At 35.9% G+C, this 18,961-nt stretch overlaps 1 protein-coding gene across 1 annotated transcript in view; it reads right to left on the bottom strand.

Moving 5' to 3' along the window:
* Window positions 1-4,585: 4,585 nt before the first annotated feature.
* VWA3B (von Willebrand factor A domain containing 3B) overlaps window positions 4,586-18,961 on the bottom strand; it is a gene marked incomplete at both ends in the record, with an annotated part of 56,795 nt that continues 42,419 nt past the window's right edge. Inside the window, 9 exon segments of the mRNA XM_084200993.1 lie at window positions 4,586-4,775; window positions 7,898-7,995; window positions 8,536-8,673; window positions 9,857-9,981; window positions 10,744-10,864; window positions 11,636-11,725; window positions 14,564-14,783; window positions 15,980-16,030; window positions 18,821-18,939. Of these exon segments, the coding sequence (XP_084057119.1) occupies window positions 4,586-4,775; window positions 7,898-7,995; window positions 8,536-8,673; window positions 9,857-9,981; window positions 10,744-10,864; window positions 11,636-11,725; window positions 14,564-14,783; window positions 15,980-16,030; window positions 18,821-18,939 (1,152 nt within the window).

Genomic DNA, 18,961 nt, shown 5'->3' with positions numbered 1-18,961 from the left:
AAGTATATGATGTACAGGTCAGGGGAGAAACAGCACAGACTGAATACGTACAGAGTATGAGATTTGAGTATGATTAGTTTTAGGAGTGATTGTCATCCACAGCTACCACTGAAACTCTGAAGCTGCAGTTTAAAAATCAAAAGTGTGCCTTTGAAAGTTGCCTAGTAAACGTGCACCATCAGCACTTACATATACAAAAGAAACATTCTGATTCTTCTTCAGCACCCAACAGACAGAAATCTAGAGTTCACATATATAAGGGTCAGGAAATTTCTTGACTGAGTCCTCTCTGTCTACAGTACAAAAGCATTTTCAGACTGAAATACTGAAAGGTATTGTGGCCATGCTGCTTCCCGGAGTAAAGTGAAAGCTGCACTATTAAATGAGTATTCCCTGTCAGACACAATCTGTTGTCTTCAGCCAGTGCACAGGCTCTCTATGTTTCTTCCTAAGATGCTGAAAGAACCCATTCCAGTCTTGCTCTTAGGATCTTGACTGAACTGTCCTCCGTCTCTGCCCTTAGATACCCCCAAATATGGGCCCTAATCAATGGAACTGCACTTTTCCCCCCTTGCCTGTTTCATTCTTTATAGGGAATGAGACAGAGAGTTTAGCACACTTTCCTCTTTCCATGAGCAGACAGCCATGAGAGAAGACAGAATGTTTCTGGCCAAGCTGTAACATGGTATGAAGAGACAAAAGCTAAATCTGGCTGCTGCTGGGGAGCCCTCAGCCACACACAGCTGCAGTAAGGAACAGATGCAGGCATGGCTGAATTGACATCAACTGCTCATTAAACAAGCCATGACCAACAGATGGGAACACTGCTTTATTATTATAGCCTTCTCCAAATGCTGAATGGACTAGATGGAAAATGAGACTGGAAAACGAGTGGGTGCTAAAAATGGGAAATCCTACTGCAGGAAATCCAGCCAATCCACTAGAATGCCAGGTGCCACAGCTGCTCCACTCTTGAACCCAATTCAGACAAACTACGTTTGCCACCGAAAATGATAATGTTCATTTTCAAAGGTCTCCCAACTACCCCATATTGGCAGTTACAGCAATTATCAGCATAATTGCTTCCAGTCACATCTCATTATAAATGAAAAAGGAGATTTTGGCTCTGATAGCTATTATTTGCTGATGCATCAGGCAGTGCAGTGTAGTACTGTATCATACCTGTACTTCACGCCAATTTTTTTCTGGTTTTGGTTTTTTTACTAGATAGACATTTTAGAAAATTGACAAGGAAGTTATGTGGAATGAACATTGATTTTAGGCATTACAAAACAGAGAAAATTAGAAAGACAGAAGAATTTTTCTACAGAAAGATACGCATTATTTTATTGCACCTATTAAAAAATTATTGCAATAACCAAGGACAGAGTTAAGTATCAATGGTCTTGCAACATCAAATAGTATTATATGAGTTACCAAGGCAAAGAATCATAAGTCAATCATTAGCAGAAATTTGCCAGGCTTTCATTCACTCTCTTATAAACACACAGAGCTAACTAACACTGTAAGAGTGGCAAGCATACACATCAAAATAATAATGTTTCAAACATAGTGGTTCTGGAAGAAATAAGGCAGAATTCACTTCAACACAATAATGAAGCTAATATATGCTAAATAACTAACACAATTACTTAATCTTTATTCACTTCTGTTTATGCTGTTTCTGCAAGTGAGACCAACAGGTCTGTTCATTCCTCTTAACAATCAGAAATATTTTAGCTGAGCATAAACCAAACCACAAACAGTCCAAATTCTTTTAATTCATATAGGGCCCAGAGGTCTGTGGAAATATATGGGAACACAAGGTTTCATCAACCACCTATATAAGAGCCATGTACCTGAATCTACATTAACTTGGGGAGCACAAAAATCCATCTTGGTATCTGGGAATGCTCATTCAAATTTAGGAGAACTTACTTCCTTATGTAACAGATGAATGTACACACGAAGGCAGCAGAAACATAGACAGAAGTGTTGATTAACACATCAAATAGTTACAAAACATAGCCCAGCCAGATTACTAAATATATATATATGTGTGGGTGGGTGTGTGGGTGTGTGTGTATCTGGACATAAAAAGTGACAAGACAAACCTTTGTAAAGGAAATGCAAGAAACACTGATAACATAAATGCTTTTAATGCATTAGACACATATATAGCAAAAACATTTATACAAATATGAAGAAAATGCCTTTACTTCAGTCCAACAGATCAAGACTATTGACCTTTTTCAGAAGTTAAAAGATATCAAAATTATTTAGGTATTTGATATTACAAGGTAAAGAATACACGGGAGGAATATACATCTTTCAGAAAAAAACAGTTTAACAGACTGCTTTTAGAAATCTAAAAAAAACCCAAACCATAACCTTGTTCCTGTAAAAGATATTTAACTACAAAAATTGTCATTATCACAGCTATTCAAAACATTTCTCTGAGATTCTGACTTTGAAGAAATCTGCCTTTGATATAAACAGTCCAGAAATAATGAAGTAATGAAGGTAACTACTAGGAAAACCTGGATAGGAATCACTCTGATGAACATTGGTGTGTCCAGCATGTGAAAGGCAATATTTGAGACTTCAGAGTGATACAGGGATCTGAAGAGGAAAACAGGGTGTTTACCTCACTTGTGCAGTTTAGGCTAGTGACTTGAATATCCAGCCTTATTTCAGCACTACAAAAACTTCATGAAGGCAAAGTCCATTGCTAGATACCTGATATTTTTAATACCTGGTCCACAGAGACTAAATAAATAATTCATTAGAATGTCAGGGCTTTCCAACTCCCCATCCATGTTATTTAACACCTACCCACATCAATGTAATCAAATATGACAACTTCTAAGGAAAAGTGTTAACCTGCTTAGGGGAATCTCACTGGTGCTCAACACGTATTGAACTGCCAAGCAGTATGTGTAAACTAATAGTTCATACTTGATTGGAAGTTGAGCAGAAGGGAAAAAAAATGCTAGGCAAATTTGTTTTCTTCTCTTCATCTTTAAAATGAAATCCAGCATTAATGCAGTTCAAAAAGATATGTATATCAGGGATCAGGCTGCACATTTGATATATCTTACAAAATTATATAACTTACACAGAGTGCTGTGAAACATTTGCATGGTATGAAAATGGGGCAACTATCTACACCCAAAGAGGATAAATACACAGTCATGTAGAGAGATTGGATAAAGAGGTATCTAATGAAACCATGTGAGGATGACCATATAGTGTAACTTAACATCTTTATCAGCTCTGACCTTTCCCTTTCTGATAAAACACAGATGGATATGTAAATAAAAATAAATTTTAGAAATAAAAAACCATATTCAAAATTTATGGTGTCACAAGAAGAGGACAAGGTACCTTCTTCAGCATGTTCAACCTGTATATGACATCAAAGCCTTGTTAGAATACTATGAGATTATTTGCTAAATCTAGGGAGGATTAAAATGCATAGATAACCACTGCTCTGGTGTAATCTTTCCTGCAAGCTGCAGGGAATCAGTTACAGGACTTACTGATGACATTAGGATTATTTCACATTTCCTCAGCATCTGCATCTCAAAATATCCAAGAGGAAGGTGTCTGGGATAACTGAGCATTTCCAACAACGTAGCCCCACCTTTGGAAACCATGGTTTTTCACTAGACAAGCCCAACACCTCTGCTCTCATATAATTTTGATCAGACCACCCTTAAAATGCCCATTATATAATGGGCACCATAATACTCACTATAAGCAATGTATGTGGAATTTGCAGGCAATCTTTAAAGGATGAGAGAGAACACAGAAGGAACATTCAGATAAGCTGAATTCAAATCAAGTTGATTGAAAACATGATGATTGAGTGAATTTATAACCCATCACTTCTGAAAGTAAATAAACGAGGGCATTGAAAACATATTTTAAATGGTACAGGAAGGTACACCTAGCAAGTATGGATAAAAATCCTGTTATCTTTCCACTGACAGTAGGATGTTGAAAATGAAGAGCTGACAGTAATGTAATGTCAGGCCTACACTAGTCCAGTCTCTGCTCCAGAGTGACAGGGAGTATAGGTACTGCTGTCAGCCTTAACCGTCATACACCAAAAGCAATTTAACCTTTGAAGCATTGAGTTACAGGGGCAGGAACCTAATACCCACAATACAGACATAACTTTAATCTAACAAAGAACAAACAATAGAGGGACTGGAATAAATACTCTGCTTACAAGCAGGTATTAAGGTTTGGTGTTACTGCATCCTCACTGCTACTACAACTCTTAGGGAAATTAAGGTGGCATATGCTGGAACGTGCTTTATTCATTTCTTGCCACTGCTGTGAAAACACACACTGAGAAAGTGTCAAGAACCATTTTTAAAGGAGGTGAAAGAATTTCATCATACAGGACACGGGAAAGCTAACTTTGCTAACACCCAGAAACACAGAAATCTGTTCCTTGTGTGGGGAATAGCTAAAGGCCCATCACAAATGCTTAATTCCTTACACTTTTTCAGAGCTACATCTTTACCTCTAAGTTCTTCCTTATTGCTAGACAGTGACTTTCTTCCTCTCTGGTTTACTTCACTTCTGGAGATAAAAGGTTATCCAAGTTTGACATCATCTCCCTGGGATGCCTTTTGTCTACTGTTGTCCTCTTCTTTTTCTTTTTTCCCCTCTTTTCTTTCACTATACTTTTCTTTGCTTGTTCTCCTCCTTCATCTTCCACAGGTGGGTGAAGGCAGGGCTTTGTAGTCTTACCATCCAGGCTGGAAAACCAGAAAAGGAAATCCGCTAAGCTAAAAGCACATATCTCATAAAGCCTCTTTTACAAGGTGTGGATTTAATCTATTTCCACATCTCACAGTACTGACAAGAGAAGGACTTATTAGACTCTTGACCATTTGACAGGGCTATAAATGTCCTACAATTCAGTCTCCCTTTTACTTATAGAATAAGTGAAGGATAGCCTAAAACAGGGCTCTGGCCCTTAATCTTATCTGCCTCTTATGACTCCAGAAAGGATGTGGGCAAAAAAGACCCTTTTGCTGTGTGGGTCAACATCACAGTGTTGTACTTTGCACAGCTACATTTGCAGAGTGCTTATTCTGCCATAATTATTTCTTTCCACAGTGATGGCAGGAAAAAGCCCCAAACAGGTGCTAATGTCTCCTACTAAAATCATAAGAGCTATATTAGTACCTCTAAAGATTAGTTAGTTAAGCATAATCCCTAATACACAGCACAAAAACATTAAAAGACAATCCCAAAGAACTCAGAGCTGGAGTTAGCCAAGCCATTGAATAACATCTATGGGCACTGAGGACTTCTTGTCAGCATGAGAACCTGGGACATGCTTTTTAAATTTTTTTCCCTTACTACTCCAGCACTTAGCACAAATGGTTTGTCTCTTTTTGAGGTTCTAATATAATACTGCATTCAAACTTTTTGATTCCTTTCCAATTAAATTATGCTTTTGCATTTTTCCTATCAACAATGTCAGCACTTTCTCATTAGATCTGTGCATATCCATGAGCAATATACTGCAGTGTCCCCCTCTAAGAAGGACATAGGAGGAAGGGATTTATTTTTGAAATATAATAAATAACAAGTTTCACTGGAAAGCACAGTTCCATGTCCTTGTAAAAAGTAGGAGTTCTAATGGAAACTCCATTTAGTGCTTTCATTTCAGTCAATTCTCCAATGAATTCCTCCGTTTGCCAATGCAAAATTCAATTTTGTCCTCATTTGTACATAAAAAATGGCAAGTCAGCTTGATAATAAATTCTCTTTGGAGAGTGAATGTTTGTACCAAAGCACTCATTCATGAAACAAAGCATGTAGAATGGACATTATTCTTATTGCTCCTGCATTTAATCACATCTTTTCTTACTATGGTACCTCAAAATACACTCCAACTCAGTAGAAGCTGATTTTCAGTACACTTCTGCTGATTTTGCTGGAACTCAGACCAGTTATTTACCTGCCTCTTTTCAACTGGTTGTTTGCATTGAGAAGGAAACCATGATCTTCAGGTTTGCTTTTTGGTGAGAAGAGGCTACTATCATATCAATGATGTGGCCTGGGAAAAGGCCAATGCCTTTTTGTATTCCTAGATTTGGAATTCTGCTCAGTAATGAGAGGGAATTCATTTTTTTGTGTGCTGTAGCTGCAAGCTGGTGGAAGGTTGAGTTTCAAACTGTACTGGGATCACTACTAGAAGATATGTGGGAATCAGAGGACTTGAATCTCAGTTGCTTTTCACTCTGTCATTCTCAGTGAACCCATAGATCAAGCCCACAACTGGTACCCTCACCCATAATTTTTAGATTAAAATTTTAATTATGATCATATTAGAACATTTCAATGAAAATTAAGAACATCTGTGGGTGAGCAAGCACTGGAGCAGGTTTCCCAGAGAGTACTTCCAGTTCAGTCTCCTCACTGGAAGTACTCAACCATTTGGATGCAATTCTGTGCCATGTGCTCTGGGATGACCCTGTTTGAGCAGGGAGGTTGGACCAGACATCCCACTGTGGCCCCTTCCAATCTGACCCCATCCCATGATTCTGTGATCTAAAATTTCCTTTAATGGTGGAATTTATTTCTCTTTACAACTACCAGAAAGGAAGGTGCAGCCAGGTGGGGTCTCTTCCCCCAGGTAACCAGTGACAGCTGCACCAGGAGAAGGTTTAGGCAGGCTATTAGGAAGAAGTTCTTCTCAGAGAGAGTGATTTGGCATTGGAATGGCTGCTCAGGGAGGTCATGGAGTCGCCGTCCCTGGAGGTGTTTAAGAAAAGACTGGATGTGGCACTCAGTGCCATGCTCTAGTTGACAAGGTGGTGTTGGGTGGTAGGTTGGACTCAATCTCAAAGGTCTTTCCTAACCAAGCTAATTCTGTGATTCTGTGATTTTCCCTGTTCATGTTTCTTCTTGGAAATAAACTTCCCATGATGGAGATTATATGACTCTTTTGCAGCAGTGTTCATACCACATGGAAGAGGAAATCTTTCGTCCTGTAGATGTCAAGGCAAATGAAGGACTCAAAACCAAATTATGTTTACTCACACAAAATGTGAAACTGTTCTTCCCCAGGGAAAGAAGCTATGGATGATGAAGTTTTACATGGTTTCAAAAAAAGTAACTGCACAAATTCATGGAAGGAAATTCCATCAAGGCTGTTTAATACAGAGACTCCAATTCTGCAATTCTGCTTCAGAGAGTTTTAAAATTCCAAATAATTGTAGGTTGGGAATATATTCTGGAGAAATATCTCTAGATGATTGTTCTGATCTATTGTCCATCCTAGCGTTGTCTGAGGTTGTTAGTGCTCTGAAGGCTGTCACAATTTCAACTGGATGAAACTAGAACTTAACACAAGAGGAAAATGTAATCCATAAACACTTGGAACACTTCCATTTTCAGTGCACACTTCATATCTTGCTGCCCATTAATTCTGCAGAACCTAAGTAGGGGCTCATACTCATCTTACACACTCTCTCTCCATCATTCTCCAGATTTAAGCTCAGAAGATGAACAAGCATCTTAGAAAAAAAATTGCAATTTTATGTGCAGCTTTACATAACAATAAGTATTTTAAAAGGAAAATAAGGTCTACAACAAATAGAAACTCCATGTCACCTTTCAACAATCCCCTTAACAACTTTCTGGGACTAAGCTTCAAACAGTCACATCCCACCAATATCTCTAGAATGAAAATAAGGCAGTAAATTCTCACATAAACTTAGTTGCATGTGTAGAGTAAGCCAGTTCACAGTAGCTGTAGTTAGAGTACTACGTAAGGAAACCTGACAGCATAGCTGAACTCAAAGTGCAACATTTAGGATTCAAATTTTTAAAATTTGGTATTTTTAGATTCAAACATACTCACATCTCATAACCCACCGTCTGCACCGTTCTTATGTACTGACAGGAATCGGCATACTTGGTTTGGCTGATTTTAATGAGCTCGCTTCTTATACAGTGTTCCTGCAATAACACATTCAATATTCATCTAATTAAAACTCAAATCTCAAAAGCAATGCAGATACATATGCATAAAAAAATCAACTGTTTAAATGTAACTGTAATCAGCCTCTAATAAAGATAATTAATATAAAAGTTTCAAGTACAAAGTAAATTTTATTTAATGCACACAGTGAAAAATGCAGTAAAATTATCATAATGGCTTACAAACAAAAAACAAACCAAACAAACATAATGGAATTAATTTCAGACTATAATGACTGTGTTAAAACTCCCTGTGTTTCTTATTTTAGAAGCAGGGAACTTGTGAAAGCCACCAAATGTATCAAAGAAGAAAGAACAGAGTATGATTTAAGAATCAATTATCCAACAGAATTTCTTCGTTCGGGTTTATTACATGAGCTGTACATTGCACTCTGAAATCTGATTTACTCTGGTTAGCTGGAGACTCAGATTGGGACAGGGAGCTCGTTAGCCTGGAAAATTCTATTTGCCTCTTCAAAACCAGCCAGACTGGTATCATCATCCTCTAGGTTTACTTACCTCCCTGTTGTTGAACAGCAGCACTGTGTAGAATTTGTCACCTGTCTCCACCCTCTGTGGTGTTGCTATGACAATGGCAGGTACATAGCATTCATTTTCTGCCCGTGTCCCAGTTCTGGCAAACACGTAGTCTCCAACCTGTGCACCAGGAAAGCATCAGTGCAAGAACCACATAACTTGTGAGCTTTACAAGACAAAACTACTAAGGGATTTTTACACAAATCATCATTCTATCATGTTCCCATGATTTAATATGGACCATTGAAAGAAAAGAAGAACTTGGTCTTTGCATGTTCTGATCATGCAATTTCCACTGAACTGGGGAGAGAACACAAAACAGAAATAAAGGACTGAGGTCTATTAAATGTACCTGGGCTTAGCTAGCAAGCTGAACGGAATGAGAAGACTTACAAACTGTGCATTCCCTCGGATTCTATGCAAATTTTAAGGCTTTCAACAAGCTTTTAAACCAATCTTGGGAATTTTAGATAATTCCAGATGTAAATGATTTATCCAAAATTGTTTTTAAAACTAACACGGAAGTCACAATTTTATATCAAATTCTGCAGGTCTCTAGAGTTGGATACAGAACTTACAGTTACCAGGAGCTACTATATCAGGATTTGTCTTTATCTCAAACTGAAAAAAAGGGTATGTCTCTAGTTTTACATGTAGCAATGCAATAATAAACATGTTTCTTTTATTCAAAACAGATGGATCCATGCTGTATCCTCTATGCAACCATCACCATTCTGGTGTGTAAAATAAGAATCACCAAAAAAACCCAGCTGTGATTAGAGATAGGCAGCTGATAAATTTTAAAGAACACCAGAAATTAACAGGGATTATAATTTTTTTATTACTGTTATTTGCCTTACTATATGGTTATTTGCTGTATTTAAAACATGCTGTGAAAACCAAATGGTTAAAACCTGCTGTAAATCACACTAAGTAAAAAAGGCTCTCTTACATTTATAATCTATGTGCTATGAAACAATAACTGTACTAATAAATAGTTCACCTTTCTTCTATGGCTGGGGAAATATTCATGTTTTATAAAGGAAACAATATAGATTAATTTAGAACACATAATTTTAATAAACAAAGGAATAGAATTACAATGAAAACAAGCTTCAAACAAATGAAAAACTTCATGTTGAAAGTAGTGTGATATTACTATAATGAAAAACTCTTCTTTAAAATAAAGAAAGGTATTTAAAAGACTTTAAAAATCTATAATTTATTACCTAAATAGAAAATGAATTCCATATTTTTAAATATCAAATGCATATTTGCAATCATGAAAAAATACAGTTTTCACCTGCAGATGTGGGCATGGCATAGCACCTCCCACAGGTATAGTGAACTTGACAAGGACATCATAGCTCTCCCCATTGCTGAAGTCAACAAGTGCACAGGTAGAACTGATATTCTTTATCACAGTTCCTGAAAAACAACAGAATAAAATGTTCAAATTATTTTTCTTTCACCCCTTGTGGTAATTATTTTGTAAAAAAATCCTATAGGCTGTCACACATCACTGAGGTCAACCATGTCTATACTATACATTCTTCATTTTCATTTAGCTACTGTAAGCTGTGCTAGGGCAATGGAGACATTTGTACCTAAAAAACCCTGCCTTACTAACCAGTCTGAACAGTGCTATAAACAGAAAATGAAGTCTCTTTCAAGCACAGGTCTGAAATTTTTAAGCTGATTAGGTTAACATAATAAAACTGACAGTTAACATAATAAAACTGCTACCACAGTTAAAAACATATGATTGAAAAAAATCCCAACCAAACAAGTAAAGGTAACACAAGGATAAATGTATACACACAGAGAATATTTAATATTCTCTGTGTGAAGTAACAGAACTGAGTTTTACCTACTAACCACTCTGGCTTAAAATTCAACAAAAAAGCAGCAGCATTTAGTTATCTTTTTGGACACATGCAAAAGCTTGGCTCATGATTTCCTTCCATACTTTTCATCGACAAACATCATTGCTCTCAACTTTACAAAATGAATGTCTTCTCATAAAAGTATGTATATGTCCACATACAAAATATATATTCCTTTTCATCAATATGCACATGTAATAGTAAATGTCATTAAGAAAGAAGTAGTTAATTATGACTATAACTTATGTTTTATCAGTGTAAAGGAACACTAAATAATATTGAAAATGTGAACAAAAATGTATACCTGGATAATAAAATCCTGTGATGTCTGATCTTGCAATTACCTTTTGGCTTTTGTGAGTTACAAATATTTGATGTTTTTGTCTTGTCTTAGACTTCAGCTTCCCACTTTCTTCTTCAAATCCCTGTAATTTGACACAATCATTTCTCTACAACAGCTAATGCAGTCAGCCTTAATCAATTCTTTGAAATTATTTACAAACTGTGGCAGTGTAATGCTACAAGATCTGTACAGAATTCACAGCAAACTGGAAATACTTTAAACTTTCAGAATAGTTTGAAGTACTATAAGTGTTTTCCCTATAAAATCCTGTTCTGTATGGTCATAACAATACCTGTATTTTCATGTGTTCTGGCTACCATTTTTCTACAAAGAATGTCACTAAGTTGCACAATTCATATTAAAGGATGAGGTAAGGAAAAATCAGCTCTTTTTTCAGAATAAGAAAATTTTCTCTACACATTTCTTTTGTCCAGACAAGAGAGTTTTCACAGTAATCTGATTTGCATTAGAAGTACCTCACTGTATGGGATGAATCATTAAAAAATGTTCAAACAAACCTTTAAATGTCTGGGGGAAAAAAGTTTATTTATTATAAATTCAAAATTCAATTGACATTTTCAACCATTTTAAAACATTCCAGTTTAGCAAAATATTATACCCCATCTTCCAGACCTGCCACTGCCCATTATTCTGCCCCAGTAGTTGGGGTTCTTCACGCACTAATTATTTTTGCCATTCTGCACCCAGTAATGTTCCTAAATATAAATTACAAGCAAATGCAAAACTTGCTTATAATAAATCAGTTTCACCACTAAATGAAAATAGTGGCATCTATTTTCACCATTAAATAAATCAGTTTCACCATTAGTTTTTAAAATATTTATTAGCCTGCCTCGTGAACAATTTGCAGGCATCCATACCTTACACAGTTTTTCTGAATCATAACAACGTGCAACTTGAAATCTCGAACTTTTCCACAGATCTACACAATGTTCTGAAAAATTACTCTAACTCACAGACTCTTAATAAAACCCCTGCTCACTAGGATGTGTATTACTTGCTTCTTTTTCTGGTGACATTTTTTTCTGAAACAATGTATTTAGTTTGATACTTGATTTTCCCTAATAGTCAATAATGATGGAAAAGATATTAATAACTTTGACTGAATTGTTTGTTCTCAGTTTCACTATAATTATTACAGTATCTTTTTTTCAAACTCCCCCTCAAAAATCACAAACAACCCCAGGAAAAAAGTCCTAAAAACACACAAAAGAGGCAAGAAGATATTTTAAATTAGAGATACGTGGGGTTTTTCTAGCTTATTCTTTACCCTTACAGAATATTAATGATATCAACAGTCTGGGTTTCCAAACTCAGACTAAACCAGAGGCTCTTCACAGACTGCTCGAAGTATAACTCAACAAAGGGTGATCTGAGAGCAGACCTACAGTTCCACAGGCACAAAAAAGTATTTGGGTAAAGCATTTACTTAATTCCTCAGGCTCCAAAAGGACAGCTGCTGCTGAATATTTATTATCAACTAATTTGTATTGCTTGACTAATAACTTGGGCAACTTCCAGCACTCCACATTAATCCAAATACTAAAGACGACACAAGCATCCACAATGAGGATTCCGAGTCACGCAGAATTCAGGTGGCTCAGAAACACTGTCTGAATTCAAATCCATCTTTCTTTTCTTTCACACAGCTTTTAGGTGTTCAGCAGGACTGATCCAGACACGGTTGGAGTGGCCATTTCTGGCATTCAGTATTTTTATTACAAAAGAGCCCTATCTGATCCTCAGGGATTTTTATCATGTTTTACTCTGCTTCTGTTGAAGGCAATGCCTTAAACCACAATGGGTGAAGGAGACTTAGTTTACTTCTTCCAGTAGCTGCTACATTTTTTAATTCCCTTTCAAAAAGAATAGTCTTTGCACTTTCCTGTAGGGGGACAGAATAAGAAAATAAAGATAGTGTAGAAAGTAATCTTACCCCTAAGGAGTTGCAGCTGGGCTAATTATTTAAGATTCGGAACAGGCCTGACTTTGACAGGGCACAGCTGTAACCAATGAGAAGAAGAGTGCTATAAAAGAGTGGGTTGGCTGGTTGAGACGGAAACTCCAGTCAGTTGGCTACTTTGTGAAGAAGAAAGAGTCAGTGCTCTGAGGAGCTGCCCACAAGAAATACCAAGAAGGTGTGAAACTTTTGCAGACAACAGTATGGAACCCTGCAATAAGACTTTTGTACTGTAAGTGAAAATAGACATGAAGAATACCCACAGATCTCCATGTATCTTGGCCCAAACTTTGGCTTCTCCTAATCCTGACACCTCCAGAGTCAAGCAACCACCACTCTTCCCTGGGTGCCACTGGGAACAAGCCCATTCTGAATTGACCTAACCCATTTTTATGAAAGAGCCAAAAAAGAAAGACCTGAAAACTAAGGTGTTTTATTTAAATTTAGTTTAAAAATCATCAGGAAATTTAAAAGTCTGCTTTGTGGAGTAGTTTCAGGATAATTGTGATTTTTTCTATCACATCACAATTCCAATTTTCATTCAGTGCCACACCAGCTATTTCCTAGCTATAATGTATTTCAGTTGGCAGTTTATTTCTCTAGACCCATTTTGCGGGCAGACCTCACAGTTGGCGAAACCTTCAACAAAACTTTTTAAAGCCTTCCAATTTTTCTTCTCTTTTCCCCCATTGTTTTTCTGCTACATAAACAGAATTCTAATTACATCTGCATTTCTGCCTCTCACTCTTGAAGCCTTTCAGTTGCAGATTAGCAATTACTGAAGATGCTGCTCTGATTAGACTCCTAAAGCAGGTTGACTCAGGATAAGTGATTGCACAATGTTAATCACATCATGTCTGAGAGCACACACTGGTTGTTCCAAGGCAACAGTAAAATTACACTCAACAAATGCAACATAAACATGTTTCTGCTGCTCTTGTATGGGGATATTATAAGGCATAGGTAAATCAATAATCAAAATAGCTCTAGCAGCAATGCAATATTTTCAAACTAAAGTAAAATGAATCAAGATCGTCTGTTTTATGAAGACTTTAAAATGTTTTCAAATGTGCAGTCTTAATGGAATCAAAAAACTCAAAAGCTACAGAAAACACACACATATACATATATACAAAACCACTAACTGCAATCGTTGTTTCAGAGTAGCCAGACTAATGTATTAATGAAATGGAGAGAGAAAATAAGCCTCTCTGCCTAGCCAAAAGGGGGTGTCCACTTCAGAATGAGCTCCAGATGCCACTGACTCAGTTCACAATGCTGTGATATTGCCCACCAGTTTACATATACCCACATTTAGAGACAGTCAAATTTTAGTGTACAAAAATGAAGCTGAATCCCACCTCTTCTCTCTATATTTTCTTTTACACAAAATGTACCATGTAAGATTACAGTGAATTACTCCAATATTAGAATATCTTTTAGTCCTGTTTATCAGATATTAACCCAATCACAAATCTTGTATCAAATTGCCTTTAATATATCTTTTATTTCTCTTTCCTGCTATCATTACAGCAGAGATGAAGATCCTTTGCTGTGATTTATTTCTAACAGGCTCAATTTCTGTGGCTGTGTCTGAAGCTTCTGAACTTCTACTTCCCCAATATTTAAAAAAGTAATTGAAAGCTTGCTCTCTTCTTTACAACCTTCTTTCCTCTATCTATTTTATTTAGCATCATGCTACAATTCTACTTTATCATCTATGATCATGGAAAAAAATATTCCAGAGGTACATAGTGAAGAAGAATATCTAAGGGGAAAAAATCCCTTCCCATGTATTACCTTTTTATTGTTGCTTATTTGTGATTCTGAGCTTTTCTCAATTTCCTTTTTAACAGCTTCCTGAAGATCAGAAGCTTGTTGTATATATGTTAATGCTGTCAATATCTCATCTTCTAACAATTTTACATCTTCATAGGAAACTGGCCATCCCAAATTTTCTAAAGCCTCCAGCAAAGTTTCTTTATGCTGTATATATTGGACTGGCCCATCCTCTTCAAATCTTAAAAAAAAAATATTTTTAAAGAAATTAATAGTCACAAGTAGGAAAAATTCCAATAACATCAGTCCTCTACAGATAGAGTCACAAATTGTGAAGGCAGAATAAAGAATCAGATTTGCCCAATTTATCTTCTGTATGCTACAATGTCTTGCATTTCATCCAGATACTGCTGTGTTTGGTTGAACAATCATGCCTGGTATAACTATATCTTATAAAAACACAGCTACAGAGAAATTCAAGTGGCTGAGCCATAATTTCTGTAAAACAAATCAAATATTTGAATATCTATGCACAATACTAATAATTTATATGCTCCTCTAGCAATAAACTGTGCAATTGCTATTACTTTTTCATTACATGTATAACTGTCCATATGTTATCAATAATTAAACATTTTGGATGACACCCTATCAAATTTCTATATTTTGCAACTCATTGTCTATCAAGAGACAACTATTTCCTTTTTTTTCATTACATGCTGTTTTGTTTAGCAGTCTTCATTTCCTCTCTGCACCAGAATGAGGTTTTAGTTCTCCTTATAGAAATAATATTATTTCTATAATATTTCTATAGCTATTTCTTATAGAACTGTAGGTTTTTTACTCATTAGCTTATGTCTTCTTAAAAGCATTCTAGTTTTCATTCCCATTTTTCTGAGAACTATTTCAGGCACATTCAGTTTTCATTAATTGATCTTCGCTTTATTCTCTGGCACTAACAGATGCTAACTTCACTGATGTTTATACAGCAATTACTTTTCTAAATCAATAGAAAAAAATAGGCTAGTTAGTGTAGTACAAACTTCCAGAGTGATGTACAGTGCCAGCACATGCTTTTAAGCTGCTTATTACACCTTAACAAACCAGCCACTAGAGAGCTCTTTACAGGATGAGAGATTTACTCTGATGTCAAAGGCAATGACATGCTGCCCTCCCAAGGCCCTGCATTTGACACTGATAAAGGATAGAGAAGCAACATTCAAATGGAATGCACATCCTTTCCTTTTAAAATAATCAGCACCACAAAAGGGAGGTCCAGAATTTCATATTACTCCGTATCATATATACATTTTTGAAAACAAGATATATTTATGAAATAGTTGAAAATTAAGTTGGTTATAGAAATATAGAAATAACAACCTACCAAATATTTATGACCTTCAGAGGTACATTAGAAAACCAAAAGTGATAGCTTACTTGTCTCTTTCCTCCTGAGATAGTGCTCTCCAAATAACTAGGTTCAGGCGCCTGTTAAAGAAAGGAAAGCAGTTTTTGAAGGAACGCAGTTCCTTGTGCAGCTGATCATCTCAAAACTAGCAAATAAACACCGTTTCTTAAGATATCTGCACTGATTTGTATTCCAAGCACACTGTATCATCAAATTGTATCCTTATCATTCAGCTATGAAATTATCAACTGCAAAAGAAGATGGGAAAGCAGTATCTTCCATCAAATAACAGCATGACAATTCCAGGGTCATAGAAGGTTTAATGGCAATCACTGCTGCATCCTGCCAGGATTTTCTATGGATGGCTGTCTTCAGCACCAGCAAGTTAAATCAAATAACAGAACTGATTAAATGCCAGTTAAGCTGCACAGTTCCTCCAATTAAACATTTTCAGAAAATGTAGTCTGCATGTAGCAATGCTAATTTCTAATTTTTTTCCCTGCTAAGATTACCCCTCAGTTGTGCCATTTGGGTTTCTAATTCATTAAACTCTGGCTATGAAGAAAAACTACTGACAGGAAAACAGAAGTGATTATCCCAAAGCAATGCAGTTCTGAGATTTTTTTAAAGCACCATTAAACTTTCTGCTTTTGCTTTTTAAGACAGAAATTTTGAACTCTTATAAGATCATCTAGCTTAACATCCCAAACAAGCCATCACTCAATTACTTCATTTCAGCTATAGAAATAAACCTTTACTGATCATTCCAATTACTGTAATTCTACAAAAAATTTCCAAATTTCCTTTGGATACTAGAACAAATTCATTGCTAGGAAAAATTCAGATTGTAACCTGACTGACTACAAGTAGTCTTGTCAGATTTACTGGTGCATGCACAAAAAAAGCACATTAACAATAGATTCTGAATACGAAACTCTTGATTATTCATTTTATCTACCAGAAACTATATCCCAGCATTTTTAGAATACGAACTACTTAGTTCATTCCCAATATACAGTCTCAGCATGCTCCAATGCCTATTTCATCCTTCTAAATCTACACACCCATAACTGAGTTGGTTTTAAAAGCTTCTGGCTATACAAAATCAAACACATTATGAAGCTTTCAGTGTTTTCCTCCTTTAATGCTGTATATTCTCTTTGTCAGACCACAAAAATTCTGTCCTTGCCACTTTTCTCCCTCTCTGGTGCTAAATACAATCTGCATATGGGGAAAATACTGGCATGTTTGCTTCCGTGCTTGAAACCTGGATGCCCTGATGTATTGTTTCATCTACATGTGTCAGAATAAATTTGTGACCAATCACTATTTACAAAGCTGAACTGCAGCTTTTGGAAGTTCTGTTACTAGAAAAGGGCTGTGACATTTAGATTAAAAAAAAATTGACTGGTTTGCTGTTTCACATGTAGAGAAAAAGCAAAAAGATCTCTTTTTTTGCATTGCCAGTTATAAGGATCTTCAGGTAGATTTGTCTTCTATACCTCTTCATGAAGTAGGAACTCAGTCCTCCTATTGTAAATACATTGACTCATTGATTTCTGTTGGTAAACAGAAGTAAACAGTAATTCTTATCACCAAAGTCTTAGGAAGACTGTGGCAATGCTATCAGAGTTTAACCAGAAAACAATTTTCTTTTCCTTAAAATCAAAGTCAGCAAATATAAAATATTCAGTGGTATGGCACAGCAATGAAAAACTTGAATTTTTTTCAGAATTCACCATCACAAATAAACCACTTGAACCTTCTATTCAAATGAGTGACAAATCAATTTGTATTAATTCTTCATCAGCCTGATAACAACAGTGTTGTCTCAGTGACAGAAAAAAGAAAACAGGAGACTGTTATTCACTGAACTCCATTAATACTAGACATATCAAGACCATTTTCAAATCAAATGTCATGATTTTATCACAAAAGATCCATGTAGGATAATAGGATTGGAAAAGAAAGCTATATAACATGCCTTAGAAAGAACTGGTATGATCATATAGCTAACAAGGAAAATAATCTCAAACCTTAAATATTCCCTGTGAAATTAATCAAAAAACAAGGACTAAACACTTGTCATCAAGGGGGTTTTGGTCATATAAAATAATTAAATTTGTAAATGTTATTAGAATACAGCCTAAAAATATTTATTAAAACAATTCTAGTCAAAGCTTTCATATGATTATTGAATTACACCGTAGTCAACTGCATTATTTAAAAAAAATTGCACAAAGTTGGATCATGGAAAGAAGTAGTTTAGAGATCTAATGCCTTTTTCCTCTTTACTTCTGTTGTGCTTTTACTAACATTTAATTTAAAAGTACAATACATATGCCTCTCAAAAAAAAAAAAAATCAGCAAATTTAAATTGTCAGTTTCTAATTGGTGCCTCAGTTATATTTTTGCATGCACCCAACCATAGTTGGATGATAGAGAGCTGGCAGCAAAAAGCAGGACCTTAAATTAAGTGCCAGCCTGTTGATATAGGAGCTTAGTTTTAAGTTACAAGTCTGGCTAGCATTGTATGTTTTGTTTATGGCCAAATTCCTCCTGAGGGATGACTGGTTTCAGGTTTGCTCCCAAAAAGTAAAATAATTTTGCTTTTGTCACTTAAAAAACATGATATTAGCAACATGTTGTTATTTATCTCCTTGCCTATTATCTGTTTTTTACATTCTGCTGTTTTTTTGGGTTTTTTGGAAGAAAATAAAATTTCACCTACATGTTGATGGTGGACTAAAGTGTGTCAACATGCAGAATTATCAGTATTGATCAAAGCATGTGTGAGGAAATACTGAGTACCTGAGAAAAAAACTGAAACATGACTGCAACCATAATAAATTTCTGATGAGTAGACTTGCCTCTCATAGGATATAATTGCTTGTTCCAGCTTCTTTTTATAGGCATCAAGATTCACTGCCCAAGGATTAATTAGTGCAATCCCCTTCTTGCCACTGCTAACATGGGCCAATGGCAACATCTATCATACAATAAAAGACACA

The sequence above is a fragment of the Fringilla coelebs genome (genome assembly GCF_963513975.1).
Source record: "Fringilla coelebs genome assembly, chromosome: 2".
Taxonomy (NCBI): domain Eukaryota; kingdom Metazoa; phylum Chordata; class Aves; order Passeriformes; family Fringillidae; genus Fringilla; species Fringilla coelebs.
This window is presented reverse-complemented; position numbering and strand designations above follow the sequence as displayed.